Source organism: Megascapheus bottae, chromosome 31 (assembly GCF_031878675.1).
Source record: "Megascapheus bottae isolate mThoBot1 chromosome 31, mThoBot2.hap1, whole genome shotgun sequence".
Lineage (NCBI taxonomy): Eukaryota > Metazoa > Chordata > Mammalia > Rodentia > Geomyidae > Megascapheus > Megascapheus bottae.
The window spans coordinates 2,664,166-2,683,510 of NC_143539.1; the positions used below are offsets into that span (position 1 = coordinate 2,664,166).

The 19,345-nt window shown below is 54.3% G+C and overlaps 2 protein-coding genes across 5 annotated transcripts; one reads left to right on the forward strand and one right to left on the reverse strand.

The window, feature by feature from the left end:
- Window positions 1-2: 2 nt before the first annotated feature.
- Window positions 3-13,991, forward strand: Tead2 (TEA domain transcription factor 2). Of its 3 annotated transcripts, none has more exons than XM_090322391.1 (13): window positions 3-52; window positions 1,811-2,048; window positions 2,413-2,477; window positions 3,290-3,352; window positions 4,431-4,442; window positions 4,624-4,731; window positions 4,826-4,884; window positions 7,040-7,104; window positions 7,879-8,021; window positions 10,101-10,274; window positions 11,599-11,769; window positions 12,870-13,022; window positions 13,449-13,991. In XM_090322391.1, the coding sequence occupies exons 2-13, from the start codon at window positions 1,817-1,819 to the stop codon at window positions 13,560-13,562; spliced, it is 1,359 nt and encodes a 452-aa protein (XP_090178517.1). In that variant the 5' UTR covers window positions 3-52; window positions 1,811-1,816; the 3' UTR covers window positions 13,563-13,991. The 3 variants fall into 3 exon arrangements, with proteins under 3 accessions (XP_090178517.1, XP_090178519.1, XP_090178518.1); XM_090322392.1 differs by lacking the exon at window positions 3-52 and adding an exon at window positions 107-120; XM_090322393.1 differs by lacking the exon at window positions 4,431-4,442.
- Window positions 13,992-14,110: 119 nt separating this feature from the next.
- On the reverse strand, window positions 14,111-19,345 carry Cd37 (CD37 molecule). Of its 2 annotated transcripts, none has more exons than XM_090322449.1 (8): window positions 19,150-19,345; window positions 18,949-19,021; window positions 17,081-17,205; window positions 16,925-16,999; window positions 16,495-16,599; window positions 15,842-16,072; window positions 15,567-15,650; window positions 14,111-14,482 (listed from the first exon to the last, which is right to left on the reverse strand). In XM_090322449.1, exons 1-8 carry the CDS (start codon window positions 19,216-19,218, stop codon window positions 14,405-14,407), a joined length of 840 nt encoding a protein of 279 aa, XP_090178575.1. In that variant the 5' UTR covers window positions 19,219-19,345; the 3' UTR covers window positions 14,111-14,404. The 2 variants fall into 2 exon arrangements, with proteins under 2 accessions (XP_090178575.1, XP_090178576.1); XM_090322450.1 differs by lacking the exon at window positions 14,111-14,482 and adding an exon at window positions 14,505-15,365.

The window sequence follows — 19,345 nt, forward strand, 5'->3', positions numbered from 1 at the left end:
TTGTCCGGGCAGCGCCCCGCCCGCCCGCGGCTCCCCAGCCCCAGGCCGGGAGGTAGGGAGGCGCCCCGGCGGGACCCCGCTTTGGGGGGTGTGAGTTGGGGTGGGAAGTGGCGTGATGAGGTGAGGCGTGCGGGGTTTATTTTTGGGGGGGAAGGGGAGGAGGGGAGGCCGTGTCGGGGTTGCTCGTCACCCTCATTTTTGCTTGAGGTGGGGGGGGCGGCGTCCCAAGCCCACGCGTGGAGTTGGGGAACTTTCTGGGGTTGGGGTGCTGGGTGGAGAGCGCGGGGGCGCAGCCGAGCGCGGAGTGTGGGGCGCCCTGCGGGTCTGCGGGCGAGGTGGGGGGGTCCCGGGGCCCCTCCGTGGACGAGGATCCCCCCACCCCGGGAGGGGTGGCCGCGGACTCGGCCAGGTTCCATGCGAGGCGGTGCCGAGGTTTGGGGTGTGGGGTCCCCTTCCCAGCCGGCTCCCCCGCGCCTTTGTCCGGCCACCCTGGGGGGCTGGGCGGGGAGTTCGGCCTCCGGGGTCCCGGGGGCGCCGCCGGCTCCTCGGGGCTCCAGGCCTGGGGTCCTCCTTTGTCTGCCAGCACCCCGGGGTGCGGGGTCCGGGGGAGGACGGGGTGGGGGGGTCCTGCCCTCGGCGGCCCTGGGAGACCCGGGGAAGACCGGGCCCTCCGGGGAGGCGGGATCGCACTGCGGCGGAAAAAGTTTTCCCGGTTCCCGGCCTCCTCCGGGAAGTCACCGGGAGCTGGGGCTGGAGCGGCGCCCACGGCGCGGGGCGGGGCGGGGGAGGGGCCGGCCCGGAGCGGCCCCGCCCCCGGCGGGGGTTGTGGGAAGCTGGGGGAGGGGACGCCTGGGCCCTTTGTTCTGGCCCTCCAGATGGTAGGGAGCCCCCGTCCCCTCAGCCCGTGGTTCCCGGGGTGTCCCCTGCCCCCCAGCCTGCGGTCCTGGGGTTCCTTTCTGGTCTCCCGCCTCAGTTCCAGCTCTGAGTCTGTGCTGTGGCCCCTGCCCGCCTCCCCCCCCCCCCCCCCCCCCCCCGTCTCCGACGCCTTCTCCCTCTCTCTGGATCTCCGTCCCTCTCTCTCCTTCAATCTCTGTCCCCCTCTCTCTGAATCTCTCTCCCCCCTCCCCTGACCTCTGTCCCCTCTCTCTGTCTCCTCTGGGTCTCTGTCCCCCCCATCTCTGTCCCCTCTCTTTGAATCTGTCCCCTCTCCCCTGACCTCTGTCCCCTCTCTCTGTCTCCTCTGGGTCTCTGTCCCCCCCTCATCTCTGTCCCCTCTCTTGATCTCTGTCCTCTCTCTTTGAATCTCTGTCCCCTCTCTCTGAGACTGTGTCCCCTCTGCGTGTCTATCCCCCCTCCCCTCCCTCTGGGTCTCTGTTTCCTCTCTCTGGATCTCTGCCGCCCACTCCCTCCCCTCCCCTCTCTCTCTGTGCCTGGCCTGTCTTGGTCTCCTGCCCTCTTTCCTAGCAGCTGCTGCACCCATCCAAACACCTGTTCTTGGTGTGGGACTGAAAGGTCCGCTCACACTCCCTGCAACTCACCCGGCTCTGTCTTCTCTAAAACCACTAACCCCCCATACCCAGAGGTTCAGCCCTTACTGCCCTAGGCCTTACTCTGGGGTGCCTGGGTCACTTCCACTCTACCCAAATTCCTCTGCAGACTTAGGGGAAAACAGCCCCCAAGCTGCCCCCCAGAAACCCAGCCCACTGTCCCTTTTGGGCTCTCAGGCGTCCAGACCCCAGCCTCCTCCCTCACATGAGAGTCAGCCGTCACAGCTCTGGGCTCCTCTGCTGAGCTCTGTATGTCCCTCCAGGCCCAGATGGGGGAACCCCGGGCTGGGGGCCCCCTGGACGATGGCAGCGGCTGGACAGGCAGCGAGGAGGGCAGCGAATCGGGCACCGTCGGCAGCGAGGGGGCTGGGGGAGATGGGGGCCCGGATGCGGAGGGTGTCTGGAGCCCAGACATTGAGCAAAGCTTCCAGGAGGCTCTGGCTATTTACCCTCCCTGTGGCCGCCGGAAAATTATCCTGTCGGACGAAGGCAAGATGTACGGTGAGTGTACCCCATCTTTTGTTCAGACCCCCACCAAGTAATAATCACAAACACGGCTGGAGCTCTGTGTGCTGTGGGTGTAAAAAGGGCACTGTATTCTCTCAGTTACTCTGAAGTAGGAGGTAGTGTCACCAGTTGTTCATTAGAGGAAACTGAGTCACAGGGAAGTTAGTGGGTTTTCCATACCATGCAGTACAACCGGGATTGGTTCCCAGTCACTTTGTCCTTTTCCAAACCCCCTTCCTCACCATGAGCCAAGGAAACCAGGCCTTTGGAGACCATGGCTGTTGTCATCTTCCCTGGTGTACTTTCTGCTGGGGAGTTCTGCGGATAGTCTAACTCGCTTCCATTTTTCACTTTCCAGGTCGGAATGAACTGATTGCCCGCTACATCAAGCTGAGAACAGGGAAAACTCGCACCCGAAAACAGGTCTCAGGATTGACTTCTTGTCTTATTAGGGCAATCCTCCTCCTCCTCCTCCTCTTCCTCCTTCTCTTCTTCCTCTTCCTCCTCCTCCTCCTCTTCCTCCTCCTCTTCTTCTTCTTCCTCCTCCTCCTCCTTTTTCTTCTTCTTCCTCTTCTTCTACTTGTCAGTCGTGGGGCTTGAACTCTGGGCATGCGCGCTGTCCCTGAGCTCTTCAGCTCAAGACTACTGCTCTACCACTTTGAGCCACAGTGCAGCTTCCAGTTTTTTGGTGGTTAATTGGAGATAGGAGTCCTGTGAACTTTCGTGCCCGGGCTGGCTTTGAACTGTGATCCTCAGAACTCAGTCTCCTGGGTAGCTTGGATGACAAGTGTGAGCCACTGGCGCTCGGCTTAGAGCGATCTTTATATGGGCTGGTTTGTGTGCTTTTGCCCATCTCCTTGGCATGTCTGCTAGTTTGGTCTCATTGCCTATTTAAAGATGGCTTCTCTAGCAGTTGTGTCAGAGGCCAAGAGAGCCAGACATGGCGGTGTATACCGATAATCCCAACACTGGGGAGCCTGAGGCAGGAAGATCCAGGGTCCAGGCTGGGTGGGGAGGGGGCAGAGGCCTGGACCTGGGGTGAGTTTCCGGGAAGCACAGGCTTTGTGAGCAGAGCTGTGTTTGCTCACTGCCACCACCGCCTGCCTGACCGAGCTGTGTGCCATCCTTCGGTTCGGTTCTAGCAGATGGTGGACACTGGGTGGGTGGGTGGGGTGGGTGAGAGGTGGTGGCTGGTGGTGATTCCAGCCTTGGTCACTCACCATCTGTCCCCACAGGTCTCCAGCCATATCCAGGTTTTGGCTCGAAGGAAATCAAGGGAGATCCAGTCCAAGCTGAAGGTAAGGACCAAAGCACTCCCCGAGAGGAAGGGGCTGGGGACCAGGGGGCGGGGGACAGGAACCCAAAGAGACAGAGACAGGGACAGATCCAGAGAGAGAGGATGACAGAGACCCAGAGGGAGGGGACAGGGACCTAAAGAGAGAGAGGGAGATGGACAGCCAGACACAGATAAGCCAGAAAGGCAAAAACCCAGAGGGAGGGGGACAGGGACCTAGAGACAGATAGACAAATTTAGAGAGAGTACACAGAGACCCAGAGGAAGGAGGACAGGGACTAAGAGGAAGACACAGGCAGAAAGACAGAGACTCCGAGAGAGAGGGGGACAGACTTGAGAGGTGGCAGAGACCTGAGGGGGTGAAAGCTGAGGTGTGGGAGGGGAGAAGACGGGCATGGATGGGCTGGGCAGAGGGTGGGTGAGAGCAGGTCTCTCTCTTGGATAGAGTGGTTACCCCTTTGCTTCCCCGGCTCCTGTCTTCTCCTGGTGTCTCATTTCCTGTTCCTCTGGAGCTTGGAGAACCATTTCGCCTCCTCTCCTTCCTCCTCCTCGTCTGCCTCCTCCTTTGGAGTCCAGAAAGGTTCATTTCCCGTTGGAGATACTTCACCATTTCCACTTCCTGCTCCCTCTTGGCCTGCCACTCCATTTCCAATCCCTCTGGGTGTGAGGTCTTCTCCGCCTCTCCTTTGGGAGTGGAAGACTCTCACTTCCTGTTTTGTTTGGGGGCGTAGAGGCCGTTCCTTCCTTCTTCCAGCCTTTCCCTCTACCTTTCTCTGCTCTGGCTTGATCAGGAAAACACTGAGTTTCTATTCCCTGGACCTCTGAATTGATCATTTCCTGTTGCCTGGGTAGCCGGAAATTTCGACTTCCGGTTCCTTCCTGACCTACAAAGACTCATCACTGTCAGTTTATTCCAACTCCATTTCCCCTTTAGGGCTGGCTGCCTCAGCTTTCTTGTCCCCAGGGGTCTTTCGCTCCGTGCTCAGCTCAGGGTGGCGGGGTGGGTGGGCCGGTAGATTAGGGAGGTGAGGAGCCAAGGCTTCCCCTCCTCCTAAGTTATGTTTTCTTTCCTCCTCGGGCAGGCCCTGAATGTGGTAAGTTCCTATGCTTATCCTCCCACCCGCACTGCCCCTTGTACTCCTGCAGAAAGAAAGTTAGGTATATTCCTGGACCCTTTGCCTTGAACTCCCCATGTCAGCAGCTCCCCATCCTCCCCCTCCCCCTGCTCCCTGGGCTGAGACTCCCTTGCCCACAGACTCTACCTTTTTTCTCTAGGACCAGGTGTGTAAGGATAAGGCTTTCCAGACCATGGCTACGATGTCCTCTGCACAGCTCATCTCAGCACCTTCTCTGCAGGCCAAACTGGGTCCCGCCGGCCCCCAGGTCACCTGGGTCAGGGGCTGGGGGTGGGGGGTAGAGCTAAAGGGACCAAAAGACCACTGACCTTTCCCTCCCCTCTCCTTCATCTCCTGTCCAGGCTACTGAGCTTTTCCAGTTTTGGTCAGGGAGTTCTGGACCACCCTGGAATGTTCCAGAGTGAGTACTTGTGCCCTGACTCTCCCCCTCCCTCATATACCTTGCACATTTTCCACCCCACTTTCTAGCTTATTGGACACAGATGCTGAAGCCCAGCTCTGTGTGTGTGTGTGTGTGTGTGTGTGTGTGTGTGTGTGTGTGTGTGTGTGTGTGTGTGTGTGATGGGGCTTGAACTCATGGCCTGGGTGCTGGCCCTGAGTTCTTACTTGCTCAAGATTAGCACTCTACCACTTTGAGTCATAGTTCCACTTGCGGAATTTTTCCTGCCCGGGCAGGCTTTGAATCACGATCCTCAATCTCAGCCTCCTGAGCAGCTAGAATGACAGGGTGAGCCCCCAGCAGCCGGCAAGAGCCAGGCTGTGTGAGTCTGAGCCCTGCATTTTACTAGGTTGGAGTTTGAGGGAGATGCCCCCAGGTTCCTTACCTCTGAAGTAGGGGAGTTGTAGCTGGAGTAAATGAGTTTTAACATGAGTTGCTGGGATTGAAGGGAGGATCTGACACATAGTAAGTGTTGGGGAATAGATTTGAGCTGGGGTTGCCAAGAGGACATGGGGATACGAGGAGGAAGAGGAAGAGTGATGGGTAAGAAGCCATCCAGGTGGGTAGAAGGTGAGGTCAGAGCTCGGTTGGGGTCTGGTTGGTGACCCCCGTTGATGGGTTGGTGGGGTCGCCTGGAGACCCGGAATGGACACCCGTGGGAATGAAAGGAGTCCATTTTTGAACTTGGTGGGTGGGCAGGGCCTGGAGGATGCTCAGGAGAGTCATGACCCAGTGAGCATGCTCAGAACTAGAGGATTCTGGGAGAGCAGCTTCAGGTCCAGAGGCTCCTGTGGGGGAAGAGAGGAGCCCCAGAGACTGACCCGGAGACTGGCTTTTCACCTTACTGAGTTGGTTCTTGGCTTGAGAAGGGAGTGAGAGGTTATTAGACCTTTTCTTAGAAGCCCAGGAGAGCGCTCTTGAGATTCTGAGGGTGACCGGATGTGTTTCTGGCCCATAACTATAGACAGATGCTCCAGAGGCTCATGGGAAATGGAGTTTTCAGCCCAGATTGGAGTCAGTGGACCCAATCAATCAGACCTCAGTGGAGTCAGACTCTGTCCATAGGATGGTGAGGCGGGACTGGCAGAGATCTTGCCTGACCCAAAAAGGGGCTGTCTGGGATCCCACACACACATTAAAAAAAAAAAAAAAAAGCAAAACAATTTTAGAAAAAATGAAAATTTCAGGCCCTCGCACATCCTAACCTCCCTCGTGTGAAGTAGCCAGCCACTTGTGGGCTGTGGCCATAACCGTAGGCAGGTCCTGAAAACAGGAAGTTCTGATGGCCTGAACCATGCTTCCAGCCCTGATTTTTGCTGGTTAGTTTTAGAATAGGATTTTATTTCCTACTCCAGGGCATAGCCTTTCTATGGTGGCTGGGATCACAGACTTGGGACCCCCTCACCCCCCTCTCCTGTAAACAAGCGTCTCATGGAGTTTTCTTTTCTTTTTTTCTGTCTTGAGGCTTGAACTCTGGGCCTGGGCACTATCCCTGAGCTCTTCAGCTCAAGGCTACCATCCTACCCCCTTGAGCCACAGCCCCACTTTTCTAGTGGTTCACTGCAGATAAGAGTCCCACGATCTTTAGTGCCTGGCCTGGCTTTGAACTCCAATCCTCAGATCTCAGCCTCCTGTGTGGCTAGGATGACAGGCCTGAGCCACCACACCAGGCTCTCACGGGCTTTTCTGCCAGCACTGGCCTGGTACCACAATCCTCCCGTGATGGAGCTTTGTTTCCTTTCTGCCCTTTTGTGAGCATGTTGCTTTGTGATTGGGACTAACCTGGTTCAAATTCCAGTTCCACGGCACCCCAGTTGTGCGACTTTTAGGCAGGGTTTTAAAAAATTACGATGGTCACTGTGTGGGCCAGGCTTGTCATGGGCTCCCGTCAGCATTAGCTGGTCAAGGATTCACTGTACTGCCTCTGTCTCCCCAATGACAAATAGTCCCGTCAGTGAGCAGAACATTAGAGTTTAGATTCCAGACTTGGGAGGCCCTGGGAGTCAGGGTGTGAAGGCCCCTGGAATATGTCTTTCTGATTTTGGCCTTTTGGCCTTTGACCTCTTCCCTGACCTCTGACCCCCCCATATCCGGTCCCTCTGATCTCTTCCCTCAGCGTGAAGCCATTCTCACAGACAGCATTCTCCCTGTCACTGACGCCCCCATCTACAGATCTTCCAGGTAAGAGCCTGCTCCCCATCTTTCCTGTCTTCCCTTCGTCTGCCCCTCGTCAGAGGAGGCATCCATCCGGAGGCAGGGTGTGTGCGTGCGGGGAAAGGTGAATGTCCGGATGTGTTTAGCATGGTTTCTGCAGTGGTCTCTGTTACCATCTGCTAGCTCAAGAGACATTCAGGAAGTGGCTGCACGAAACAGAAGCCCAAACCAGGAGGCTAACTGAATGGTTGAAGCAGAGAGGGGGTGGGGGAGAGAAAGGAAGAAGATACCGGCAGAGTCAAGATGGCTTCTAGAAGTCCATGCTGACCTTTGGTTATAAGCAGTCTCTAACAGTGACTTAAATAGCAAAGGCCTTAATGATTCCAGATAACACAAAAAACTGCAGGTGGGCTGCTCTAGTGCTGCTCACCAGCTTGGCAATATCATCAGCACCAAATGTTTTCTATAGTTCCCTTGGCCTTACTGTGCCAAGATGGCTGCTGTGACTCCAGGCATTACATCCCAAGCAGGACTTGGCCAGGGACACAAGCCTTTCTTCTTCCAAAGTTCTGTCTCTTTCATTCAGGAAGAAACTCCTTCCCAGAAGCCCCCCAGCAGATTTCCCCTAACGTCTCATTGGCCAGGACTGTGTCACATGGCCACCTCTAGCTGCATGGGAGGCTGGGAAAGTGAGTATTTAGCTTTTTCAGCTTCTAAGTGGAGGCAGGCAAGAGAGAACCAGTGCCTGATTTAGTCAATAAATGTTACTAGTCTTTATGGTTCTTTCTTTCCCTCTTTTAGGGTACGAGCCTCCCCAAGCCCTCTCACCCCTGCCCCCACCTGCTCCATCACCGCCAGCCTGGCAGGCTCGAGCCCTGGGCACTGCCCGATTGCAGCTGGTGGAATTCTCTGCCTTTGTGGAACCCCCGGATGCAGTTGACTCTGTGAGTTTAACTGGGAGACAATTCCTGGGTGCTTTTAGCAGGTATAGAGGGGGAAAAGAGAGAGGAGGCGGAGCAGTAGCCTCAGAGGTTTGAAAGTAAATAAGGTGAGACTTAGCTGGTAAGTGATTAGGACTGTCTGAGAGGATGGCTTCTCACTGAGGGACCAGATATGCGGGTCAGAGTCAGGGAAGAAGTCAAGGGTCAAAGGGCTTTTTCGGAATTGCTGATGCAGTGGATTTGATGAAAGCTTCAGGAACTGCATCTGTAATAATCTCCCAGCTAACATTGGTGAGCCGGCCCAGGGACCACGCTAGCATTTAGGAACAGGAAGAGGCTGTGAGTCAGGGAAGCTCAGACACTCCCTACCGTATCATCACGCATTGTCAGACATGGAGACATTTCTAGCTGGCTTTGTGATACTAAGAAATTGGCAGAGCAGATCTTACTTTCTGGGTTAGGATGGAAAAAGATGAAGAACCAGTCCGGCGGGCTAAGTAATGGAAGAAAAGACTCCAAACTCTTAGGGATGAATAGCAAAGACATTTTCCACTAGCTGAGCCACATCCTCTGCCCCCATTTAAAAAATGTAATGTTTATTCAAACTATAATCTCTCTCTCTCTCTCTCACACACACACACACACACACACACACACACACACACATTTTGCCCACCACACTCAGCTTTAGGGCTTGAAGTCTGGGCCTTGGGCTCTGCACCTGGCTTTTTTGCTCAGGCTGATACTCTACCATTTGAGTCACACCTCGTCTTCTGGCTTTTTGCTGATTGGTTGAAGATAGAGTCTCAGACCTCACCTCTCAGCCTCCTCAGTAGCTAGGATTGCAGGTGTAAGGTGTGAGGTACCATCACTCTGCTCCAGCTTTTTAATGTAATTGTATTATTTTATTTTATTTTTTTGCCAGTCCTGGGCTTCAGCTCAGGGCCTGAGCACTGTCCTTGGACTTTCTCAAAGCTAGAGCTCTACCACTTGAGCCTCAGCACCACTTCCGGCTTTTTTCTATGTATGTGGTACCAAAGAATTGAACCTGGGTCTTCGTGCGTTCTGGGCAAGCACTCTACCACTAGGCCAACCTCCCGGCCCCTATTTTATTTTATTTTTATCGGTAACCTTTTGTCCAAGCTGGCCTTGAAATATGTTCCTCCCAAGTGTTTTGGATTACAGGTGTGAGCCACCACGCCTAGCTATTACAGAAGCTTTGTAGTGACTCTGGGATCAAAGTTTCTTTCATGTCCTGACTCTGCCATTTTCTAGGGCCTCTTTGTTGCTGGATTCTCAGCATCTGGCCAGCAGATGGAGAAAGGGAGAGAGGCAAGATTATGTCGTTTTTAATTGGGTGGGCCATGCTTGGCTATGCTCACATCTCATTGGCCAGGACTACATCCTGTAGCTATACCTAACCGCAAAGGGTCATGGGAAATGTAGTCCATGGTTTCTGCCATGCCACATAAACACCAAATTATCCAATCATTACAAGCAGAGAGTCTGGTAACATTCCTGTCACTCCCATCTCACTTGTAGCAAAAGTGAAAGTCTGTTCAGTTGTCTACAAAGATGTGTACTGTCCAGTCACTATTCTTGGTCTGCTTTTACCTCCTGCTTTTATTTTATTTTTTTATTGTTTGCCAGTCCTGGGCCTTGAACTCAGGGCCTGAACACTGTCCTTGGACTTTCTCAAGGCTAGAACTCTACTACTTGAGCCACAGTACCACTTCTGGCTTTTTTCTATGTATGTGGTAGCAAGGAATCGAACCTGGGTCTTCGTGCATGCTAGGCAAGCACTCTACCACTAGGCCAAACTCCCAGCCCTTACCTCCTGTCTTTATATCATAGCTCACTCTGCTATTGGGGTGATGGCCTTCAACTCTTGGTCCTCCTGCCTCTAGCTCCAGAGTTCTAGGATTACACGAAACAGGGCTGCTTGCACTCTTGGTCAGCCTGGATGAACACAGAAACTGGTTTCCTAGAGCTGGGGGGCTGGGCCACATGGGGCAGGGCATCTGGCAGTGCAGATCGGGGGTCGGCTCACCCCCTCTCCTCACCCATGTTGGCCTTCCTCAGTACCAGAGGCACCTGTTCGTTCACATCAGCCAGCACTGCCCTAGCCCTGGAGCGCCGCCTCTGGAGAGCGTGGATGTCCGGCAGATCTATGACAAATTCCCTGAGAAAAAGGGCGGACTGCGGGAGTTGTACGACCGTGGGCCTCCCCAGGCCTTTTTCCTGGTCAAGTTTTGGGTAAGTTCTGGCAGCTAGGCAGACATCTGCCTGTCGTGTGGAATTGGGTCTTGGATGTGGGCCTCATAGCTGGTAGTGTCAGCTGCTCTTTTGGGGGCCTGGTAATGTCGCTTGAACTCAGGGCCTGAGCTTTTTTTGCTCAAGGCTAGCTCTTACCACTCAATCCATAAATCCACTTGTGGCTTTTTTTTTTTTTTTTTTGCCAGTCGTGGGGCTTGGACTCAGGGCCTGAGCACTGTCCTTGGGCTTCCTCAAGGCTGGAGCTCTACCACGCGAGCCACAGCACCACTTCCAGCTTTTGTCTATGTATGTGGTACTGAGGAATCAAACCCCAGTCTTTGTGCATGCTAGGCAAGCACTCTACCACTAGACCAAACTCCAGGCCCCCACTTGGGACTTTTTTGGTGGGTAATTGGAGCTAAGTCTCATAGACTTTCCAACCCAGGCTGGGCTTGAACAGACATCTTCAGATGTCACCTGGAATTACAGGCATGAGCCTGTTCCTGCCTACTATTAGGTTTTATATCAGACACTTAAGCCAGTAGCCTTATGGATACTGATGTGTATTGGGAGATGACTCCATATATATTTTGAACTTTTTTCTTTTTTTAAGGTATTGGGAATGGAACTAAGGCTCTGTGGAGTATGAAGTGGAGGCCTGAAATAGCTGTGGTTAATATGGTGCTGAGATCTTAACCATTCTTAGGCTCCCCTGGTCTGCTGCCCAGCTTCTGGGGGGGAGTTTAGGAGGCAGGAGAGGCCTTGATCCTTTTTTTTTTTTTTTGTACTAGATTGGATTCAAGGCCTTGTTACACAAGCCACTGTACCATTTGAACTACAACCACAACCCTCTGCCTATTTCTATTTATTTATCTTTTTTTTTTATTTGTCCGTTGTGGGACTTGGACTCTGTCTGGGCCTGGGCACTGTCCCTGAGCTCTTCAGCTCAAGGTTACCGCCCTGCCCCTTAAGCCACAGCACCACTTCCGGTTTTCTGGTGGTTAATTGAAGAGTCTCACGGACTTTAGTGCCCAGGCTGGCTTTGAACATCAATCCTCAGATCTCAGCCTCCTGAGTAGCTAGGATTACAGATGTGAGCCACCAATACCCAGCTCATTTATTTATTTTTTGAGATCGCCTCTCTCTGTGTACCCCAGGCTAGTCTCCTACTTCTCTACCTCTCAGGTTCTGGGATTACAGGTTGGTGCCACTGAACCTGGCAAGATCTGATCATTTTAGGAGCTGAGAAAGAAGGGTAGGTGGTAGTAGATCCAAAGGAGGCATCCGGCTGTAACTCACCTGTACCCCTTCCTCCATCTCCCAGGCGGACCTGAACTGGGGCCCAGGTAGTGAGGAGGCGGGGGCCGGCAGCGGCGGCAGTGGTGGAGGCAGCTTCTACGGCGTAAGCAGCCAGTATGAGAGCCTGGAGCACATGACCCTCACCTGCTCTTCCAAGGTCTGCTCCTTTGGCAAGCAGGTGGTGGAGAAGGTGGAGGTGAGGCCGGAGGACTGGGCTCAGGATGAGGGGGTGTCCAGATGCCCCCCTCTATGGATGCTGCATGGATTAGGATTGTGGTGTCATGGTGGGGGGGGCAGTCCAGCCTCTGAGGATCATGGGACAGGCAGGGTTTGGGTCCGATATGGAGTGCAAAGAAAGTCACCAGGGTCATTCAGATTTAGTTAAGATGCCAAAGGAGGATTCTGTAAGGCAAGGGAAATCAGAAGTCACGCTTGGGGGTGCTGGGGGGGCTGTTTCTCAAATATAACTTAGAGATGTCACTGAGGGGACTTTGGAAGGTTTGAGAACTAACAAGTTGGGAGGTCAATAAGAATCTTGGCCAGGAGTTTGACCTATTGGTAGAGTGCTTGCCTAGCATGTACGAATACCTGGGTTCAATTCCTTGGTGCCACATACATAGACAAAGCCAGACGTGGTGCTGTGGCTCAAGTGGTAGAGCTCTAGCCTTGAGAAAGCTCAAGGACAGTGCTCAGGCCCTGAGTCCAAGCCCAGGACTGGCAAAAAAAAAAAAAAAAAAAAAAGAAGAGAGAGAAAGAGAGAGATGAGAATTTCATAGACTTTCTTGCCTGAGTTGGCTTTGAACTTGATTCTCAGACCCCAGGCTCCTGAGAGCTAACATTACAGCCACCAATTCCTGGCTATTTCTTTTTGTTCCTTTTTTTTTTTTTTTTGGTGGGGGGGCAGGGTAAAGTATTAAAGTTTTACTAGAGACCAGTCTCACACCAGCATAGCTAGCTGAGGATTACATGCATGCATCCTTATGCTTATTGATAGAGGTGGGGGGGGGTCCTTGTTTCACTTTTTGTCTCAGCCTCAAACCATAATCATCTAGCTCTCTGCCTCTAGAGTAGCAGGAATTACAGGCATGTGTTACTGCATTGGTTTGAGCCATCACTTTGAGGGGTGAGGAAGTGTATGGGATGCAGACGGAGTCAAATACCGATCTCTGGTCACTGAGATGCGGGGGGCGGGGGGGATGGGATGTTAGCAATGGGAGTGCCACACTGGGAGCTGGGTTCTTAAGGTGACAAGTATTCCTCGGTCATTCTCCTCTCCACATCCTGTCCCGCTTTCAGACAGAGCGGGCCCAGTTGGAGGACGGGCGGTTTGTGTATCGCTTGCTGCGTTCACCCATGTGTGAATACCTGGTGAACTTTCTCCACAAGTTGCGACAGCTGCCCGAGCGTTACATGATGAACAGCGTGCTGGAGAATTTCACCATCCTCCAGGTGACGCATGGGGTCAGGGCTTCCCAGGGCATGGTCCCCTTTCACCTGGAAGCTGAAGACCCCAAGGCAGACACTGGAGTTGCCAGCAATAGCCTAGCTGGGGTTCACAGTATGAGAACTATGCTGTATTGGGGCTCCTGAAATGAGGGTACCTCCTCTACTTGTGATATGGCTGAGAAGCCAGTGGTCCTGAGCCATGATACCCCTATTTGATGTGAGCACCCCTCCCCCCCGCCTTTTTTGCCAACCCTAAGCTTCGGTAGTTTTCCCATTGCCTGAGAAGCAGACATGTTATTAGTTGGAGAACAATGTTACACGTTCATTTTTCTAGGGGGTTGAAAAAGAAGTCTATTGGGGGGATTCCCTGATTGGGGAGGACAGAGTGATCTTGTCCTCCCTTCTAAGCATTGTCCCTTCTCCTGCCAGGTGGTGACAAACAGGGACACCCAGGAGCTGCTACTCTGCACTGCGTATGTCTTCGAGGTCTCCACCAGTGAGCATGGGGCCCAGCATCACATTTATCGCCTGGTCAGGGACTGAAGGGGGGACCCCAGAATGCCTGCCAGCACGGACCCTTCAGCCCTCCCCATGCTTCTTATTTGGGGAGGGGGCTGAGTGAAAAAGGGCTGACCTCAGATGCCTGAACAGCTGGGCGTGTCCCCTATTAGAAGGGATCCTGACTGAGTGGGCTGGTGGAAGACACCCCAGTATTGAGACCTCACAGGAGATGTGTGGGGAAAAGACAGATCACTTGAAAGCATCGGGGACTGGAGTGGCCTCAGAAAGAGGTTTTTTTGGGGAGGCCCTGGTTACACATTGGCTTGCTCCTTTCTGTCTTCCAGCTCCTCCCCTCCCCACATATCTGCCTCCTCATCACCCCCTTTCTGTGATCTGTGATGTCACAAATTGGAAGATTAACCCCTTCTGTGCAGGAAATATTTTTTTAATATAACAAAATATTTATATGTGGGTGCTGGGGTCATGACTTTTATCTCAGCAAGCAAATGGGGTGAGACTTTCTGATGTCACCCTTTTAGACCCTTCCCCTTCCCAAAGCATGTTGATTTGTTTTCTGACGGCAGATAAAGTTATTTTACCAAAACACAGGGGATTTATTTGAGGTTTGGTCGAAAAATAATCTTGTGGGAGGTGGTAGACCAACAGAAGAGGTGAAGAAAGAAGGGAGGTTTGTGTGGGGGCAGGAAGCTTGTAGACTGAAGCCTCAGGTCCCAAGGGGGAGATGACTGCACAGTGGAAGGCAGACCCTGGATCCCCAGGGGATGGGGAGGCGGAGGGCTTGAGGCCTAGGATGAATCAGGGGGTGAAACAAACATGTACAGACCCAAGGGGGGAGCTCTGGGCACCTGATGGGGAAGAGGGGGCTAGCGGTATCGAGTGAGCCGGTCATAGACGTGGTCCAGGTTTCTGCACAGGAATATGGAGAGGGTCATGAAGCCGAGCTAGGGAGAAAGAAGACGCGGTCAGAGATGGGGACAGGGTGGTGATGAGAATCCCCAAGAAAGAAAAGACTTGGCAGAGGGGTGGTTAGCCAGGTGCCAGTGGCTAAACCCTAGCTACCTACTCTAATTGCCTAATTGCTGAGGATCACGATTCAAAGCCAGCCCGGGCAGAAAAGTCCATGGGACCCTTATCTCCATTTAACCAGCAAAGAGCTAGTGGTAGCTGTTGGACACCAGCCAGGATCTGAGTTCAAGCCCAGTACCAGCCTCAAAAAATAAACTCCAGGGTTGAGGGGCCAGAGTTTAAAAAAAAAAAAACAAAAAACACCTAGAACTCCTTAGGGGGTAGGTAGGAAATGGGTGGGGCTGCAGAGCCCGGGCATTGGAGGGGTGATTGGCAGAGACTTGATGGTAGCAAAAGGAGTCGTGGGAGGGGGAAATCCAGCTGCATTCTGTGGGGAGGGGGCGAGGGGCAGGTGAGACGGGGTCGAATCTGCTAAGGAGTCAGAAGCACGCCCAGGGCAGTTTATTCTGGAGGCTCATCTGTCTCCCCTTCTGCCTCCACCTCCGTCTCAGTCCCCGGGCCCAGGGTCTCTAGCTGCTCCTCATCTGGATCCCAGATAGGCCAGGGCCCCAGGGTCATGGATAGCTTGCCCTGTGAGGCCCTGTCTCCCCGGTTTGGGCAGGCGCCCGCCTTGCCCCAGCCACCCCACGAAGTGCTGCCACGCCCGCTGCTGCTGCTGAGAATCCCACCGCGCCCGCCACCACACTCAGCGCTCAGGACGGGCGCGGGGCTCGAACTGTGGGCGCTGGACACTTGGGGTCCCTGTTCCCAGCGAAGCAGTTTGCATTGCAGCTGCAGGCTCAGCACCATCACACTCACCTGCGGGGGAGGGGGAGGACATCCCAGCCAATAACGAGGAGGCTATCCTTGCCTGCGACCAATCAGGGCTCACAGAAACTCAGCCTCCGCCCACTCCCTCCCAGGGACCCAAAGGGGGCGTGCCGTGACTACGCATGCGTCAGGTAGGGGCGGGACCGCGCGTAGACGAGCCAATCAGGAGAACGGGCGGGGCTAAGTCACCTCTAGTAGACCGACGCCCAGACAAATGCCCACGATGGAGATGAGGTTGTTATGCAGCCACTTCTGGAGGCTCCGAGCGCAGCCCTGGGGGTGCATGGAAAGGTGAAAGGTAGCGTTCTTTCCAAAACTCGCCCTCAAGCCCAGCCTACCTAGCCTTTTCAGGCAGCGTCCGTCAACTCCCGCTCGCTCTGCCCCTCCCTAGGCCTGTGGCCAGGCCCCGCCCCTTCCCCGAGACCACGCCCACCGAGCCGCCAGAGGCCACGCCCCCTGCCCACCTCGTTGTAGATGGAGTCGTCGGCGGGGACCACGCAGAGGTCGGCGCTGGGCGGGGGCCGCGCCCGCGGGCTCAGCAGGCCGAGCTGGGAGAAGAAGACCTTTTGGGAGATGATGGAGTTGTTGGTGGACGATGAGTTGTAGCAGGAGCAGGGCACGCGGGGCGCCTCGGTCTCGTTGCTTCTCAGCACGCCGAACCAGTCCCGGGGGCCGTGCCAGCCGCAGCAGCGCAGCTGAGGGGGAGAGGAGGGGCGTGGGGAGCCGGGCCTGGAGCGGTGCGCGGGGACGCTGGGGCTCGGCGACGGGGTGAGGGGTGGGAGCTGGGGGGGGATGGCCGGGGGGCCGCGCCATCCTGTGGGTCTCCCAGGACGAGGGGATGGGATTGCGGAGCTTTGGTATCGAGTCCAGAGTCTTGGGACGGAAGCAGGGGCGGGGGTTCGAAGCCAGGGCGTGGAGAGTTGGGGGGGACCTGGGCCACGAAGGGATCCCTGGATCGGTCATCAGGACACAGGGCCAAGTCGGACGTGGAAGGGTCAGGGGATGAGCTAATGGAGTTGTGTTGCAGCTAGAGGCGGAGAGCACGACCCGACTGGGCCCCATCGAGGTTCTAGAGTTGGAGGGGGTGGGACAGCACGGGGAGGGGGGGCTCGCACACCTGAAACTGGGCGTAGTCCCAGCTCTCCTCCGCCGCCGTGGCCTCTCGGTCCAGGCGGTAATTCTGGATGGTCTCCAGCACGAGCTCCTGAACTCTTCGCTCCAGCTGTGAGGCGGGGATGAGGCTGGGCTCTGTGCCTTCCCCCCCCATCCCCACCATCCACCCCCCTGCTCTCCCAGGAGATTCAACCCAAAGGGTCCCTGAGCACATCCTTGCCTGGGCTTCCCATTCTCCCTGAATAACCGGCTCTGTGCTATTCTGGGGTCCTTCAGGACCTTCTATTTCTCTCTCCCTCTCCCTTCCTAATCTTCAGAGTTTCCATCTTGCTTATCTATGTCAGGCATCATCTCCCTGCCTTTGTTTCAGTGTCTCTCTAACTTACCTCTCCCATCCGCCCCCCAAAGTTGGATGTTAGCTATGACACACTCACCCGAATCCGCTGAGTGGAGATGAGGATCCCCAGAGTGATCTGGGTGGCAAACAGGAGCAGTAGCACCCCAAAATACTGTAGATCAGAGTGGAGAGAGGTCAGACAAACCGCTCCTGGATGAGAGGGGTTCTAGCCATGGATAGGGGTAGCACTCACCAGGCCCAGAAGGCAGCGCAGCTCCTTAAGGGCCCCTACACAACCCAGGAGGGCCAGGCCCATGGTGAGGACTCCTGAGACGGCCAGGATCTTGGACCAGGTCTGCAGGGGTGCAAAGGACAGACCTAGGGGGTGATAAGAGGCAGAGAGGATGGATTGGTGGGCACAGGTCTAGACAGAGTCCCACCCAGGCAGCCCCCTGAGTAGCAGCCCTCTCTCTGGGCTCCGATGTTCCCTTCTCTGAATCTACCTGCACCACTCTGGGACTGGGACTTTGTCTTTTCTTCTACAACTTTTTTTTTTTGTCAGTCTCGGGGCTTGAACTGTGGGCCTAGGCACTGTCCCTGAGCTCTTTAGCTCAAGGCTACCTCCCTATCCCTGGAACCACAGCCCCACTTCCCATTTTCTAGTGATTAATTGGAGATAAGAGTCTCATGTTCTTGGGGCCGGGAGTTTGGCTCAGTGGTAGAGTGCTTGCCTAGCATACACAAAGACCCAGGTTCAACTCCTCAGTACCACATACATAGAAAAAGCCAGAAGTGGTGCAGTGGCTCAAGTGGTAGAGCACTAGCTTTGAGGAAAACCCAAGCACAGTGCTCAGACCCTGAGTTCAAGCCCCAGGACTGACAAAAAAAAAAGTTGTAGAAGAAAAGACAACAAAAAAGAGCCTTACATTCTTTAATGCTGGGGCTGGCTTTGAACCACAATCCTCAGATCTCAGCCTCCTGAGTAGCTAGTATGACAGGCATGAGCCCCTGCACTCAGCTTCTTCTACAACTCTTTTTGCTCTCCTTTTTGTATTGTTACTTGTTCTGTGGGGTAGCTGGGACTACAGGTTTATGCCCTTTTACCTGGCCTTGTTTTTCCCAGCAGTAACTGGGATAAACAGCAGACCTAGCACAAATGCTAGGCAAGCATGCTATTAGAACCACAACCTAGCCCTTTTGTTTTTCATTTTCGTTTTTGAGACAGTCTATTTGCCTGGGCTGGCCTGGAACTCGTCTTCCTGCTGCCACCTTTGAAGTAGTTGGGATTATAGCTGGCACTTTGTGGATGCCCCTAGATTTGTTTTGAGGGACACATGGGAATATGGGTCCAATCTACCCATTTACTGGTTTTCTTATTGCTATTAATGTTTCTGTTCTCCTTTCTTGCTGTGTGACACCCAGCAAAGAACTTTCCCTCTCTGAATCTCAAGAGGAAAGCTTGGATTGGAAGTGTGGCTTCAATGGCAGAGCACTTGCCTAGCATTTGTGCAAGGCCCTGTGCCCTAGAGAGGGTAGGGAAGGAGGGAGGAAGGAAAGTTGTGGTAGGCTCTGATCAGCAAGATGGGCCTAAGATCTGACACAGAAAGTTCTAGACAAACAAAACCCTACTATTGGCATTGCTGTGATGATCATTAATAGTATGGACAATCCCCATTGGCCAGAGAAAGAAAACAAAGGTTTCAAAAGATCTGACAACAAGCCAGTTGCCAGTGGCTCACACCTGTAATCCTAGCTATTCAGGAGGCTGAGTTTGATCGCAGTTCAAAGCCAGCCCAGGCATGAAAGTTCATGAGACTCTCATCTCCAATTAACTACCAGAAAACCCCGGAAGTGGCACTGTGGCTCAAGGAGTAGAGTGCTAGCCTTGAGCTGAAGATTCAGTTCAAGTCCCACGACCAGTCAAAAAGAAAAATGATCTGGCAATAGAGGCCAGTAAAGGATCGACACCTGTGACCTGTGTGGGGTGTAGAGGATCAGAATCTGCAACCTGCCTGGGGACCTAGGCCTCCCCAGGACAAGAGATCACTTGGCCCGAAGCTGGGCCCAGGTCTGCTCCAGGAAGCCTCCCCCTCCCCCCACCAGGTTCCCAGCCTCCCTCACCCACAAAAGACACGAAGCTGGTCTTGTCGATGAGTATCCAAATGCCAAAGCAGAAAATCAGGCTGCCTAGAACCTGGGATGGAAAGAGGCAACACAACAATGTGGCAGTGGGCAAAGAAATGGGGGCGGAGGGTGGGGAGAGGCTGTCTGAGGCCCCGGGGCTGCAGGAGGAGGGCTGGGGACCCAGGCTGGGTAACTCACAAAGAAGAAGAGGTTGAACACGAACAGGAAGTACTTGATGAGGCTCAGACAGCTCTCCTGAGTCGACATCTTCACCTAGAAGGGGTAGCAACAGAGAAGGAGGTGTTGGCCGTGAGGGAAACAGGTGGAAAGACAGACACTGAGAGAGACAGATGAAGCGAGAGAGTGGGAGAAAGAGAAGCTGAGAGGAGGTGGA

Coding starts and splice junctions, on each gene's coding strand:
- Cd37 (XM_090322450.1), bottom strand. CDS start 19,218: ATGTCGACTCAGGAGAGCTGTCTGAGCCTCATCAAGTACTTCCTGTTC. Junction 19,022..19,149: donor TGTTCAACCTCTTCTTCTTT/GTGAGTTACCCA, acceptor TTTCCATCCCAG/GTTCTAGGCAGCCTGATTTT. Junction 17,206..18,948: donor CAGCTTCGTGTCTTTTGTGG/GTGAGGGAGGCT, acceptor ATCACCCCCTAG/GTCTGTCCTTTGCACCCCTG.
- Tead2 (XM_090322391.1), top strand. CDS start 1,817: ATGGGGGAACCCCGGGCTGGGGGCCCCCTGGACGATGGCAGCGGCTGG. Junction 2,049..2,412: donor GGACGAAGGCAAGATGTACG/GTGAGTGTACCC, acceptor TTCACTTTCCAG/GTCGGAATGAACTGATTGCC. Junction 4,885..7,039: donor CCACCCTGGAATGTTCCAGA/GTGAGTACTTGT, acceptor CTCTTCCCTCAG/CGTGAAGCCATTCTCACAGA.